General features: G+C 55.5%; 1 protein-coding gene across 1 annotated transcript; it reads left to right on the forward strand.

Annotated features, from left to right (window-relative positions):
* Positions 1 to 324: 324 nt before the first annotated feature.
* On the forward strand, positions 325 to 937 carry LOC111658889 (vascular cell adhesion protein 1-like; the record flags this gene model as incomplete). The annotated part of the gene is made up of 2 exons (XM_023411583.2): positions 325 to 579; positions 668 to 937. Coding segments are annotated over exons 1-2 (490 nt in total), but the record flags the coding sequence as incomplete, so codon positions are not given.
* Between the last annotated feature and the right edge of the window lie 26 nt (positions 938 to 963).

Here is a 963-nt window from a genome sequence, read left to right on the forward strand (position 1 = left end):
AGTCTGAGTCCTACTGTCTGAGTTTTGAGTCTGAGTCCTGCTGTCTGAGTCCTGAGTCTGAGTCTGAGACTGAGATTGAGTCTGAGTCTGAGTCCTACTGTCTGAGTCTGAATCTGAGTCTGAGTCCTGAGTCTGAGTCCTACTGTCTTCGTCTGAGTCTTACTGTCAGAGACTGAATCTGAGTCTGAGCCCTACTGTCAGAGTCATACTGTTTGATTCTGAGTCCTGAGTCTGAGTCTGGATCGGCCTCAGACTGTCAGGATCTGGTTCAAGTTGATCTGGTTCAGGTTTCAGGATCTGACCTTGAGTCCTCCGCAGATGCTCCTGTGGTGACATGGATCTCAAACTCGGTGTTGGTGATGGCTGACTCTCCGCTCACCCTCTCTTGTTCGGTGGAGGGAAACCCTGAACCGACCATAAGCTGGAGCTTGAGGACGGCAGATGGTGGGTCTGAGCGGCGGGGGGGGGGCCGTCAGCTGGTCTTCAGAGCAGTGAGTCTGTCCGAAGCCGGACGCTACGAGTGTGAGGCCAGGAACAGCGAGGGGAACCAGACGGCCGCTGTGGACCTGACTGTTCACGGTAAGAGTGTAGCTCCTGTTTCATTTACTATCTCTGCAGGTAACCTCCACCAGCTGTAACACCTGTCACCCCCACCCCCCACACACAGCTCCACCCAGCGACACCTCCATCTCTGTGAGTCCAGGTGAGGAGGTGGTGGAGGGTCAGCAGGTTATGATTACCTGCCGCTCACAAGGAGCTCCGCCCCCCAACCTGGTGCTGAAGAAGGAAGGGGTGGAGCTGCAGAGGACTGACCCCGCCTCCTCCTCACTCTCCTTCAGCCTCGGCTCCGCCCTCCTTGAAGACTCCGCCCTCTACCAGTGTGAAGCCTTGAACCAGTACGGATCCCAGCTGGAGTCCAGATCCATCAGGGTCAGAGGTCAGATCAATAAACTTTATTCACAA

This window comes from Seriola lalandi, unplaced genomic scaffold (genome assembly GCF_002814215.2).
Source record: "Seriola lalandi dorsalis isolate HSWRI2012SDOR001 ecotype SW California unplaced genomic scaffold, Sedor1 jcf7180001980751, whole genome shotgun sequence".
NCBI classification, from domain to species: Eukaryota; Metazoa; Chordata; class Actinopteri; order Carangiformes; family Carangidae; genus Seriola; species Seriola lalandi.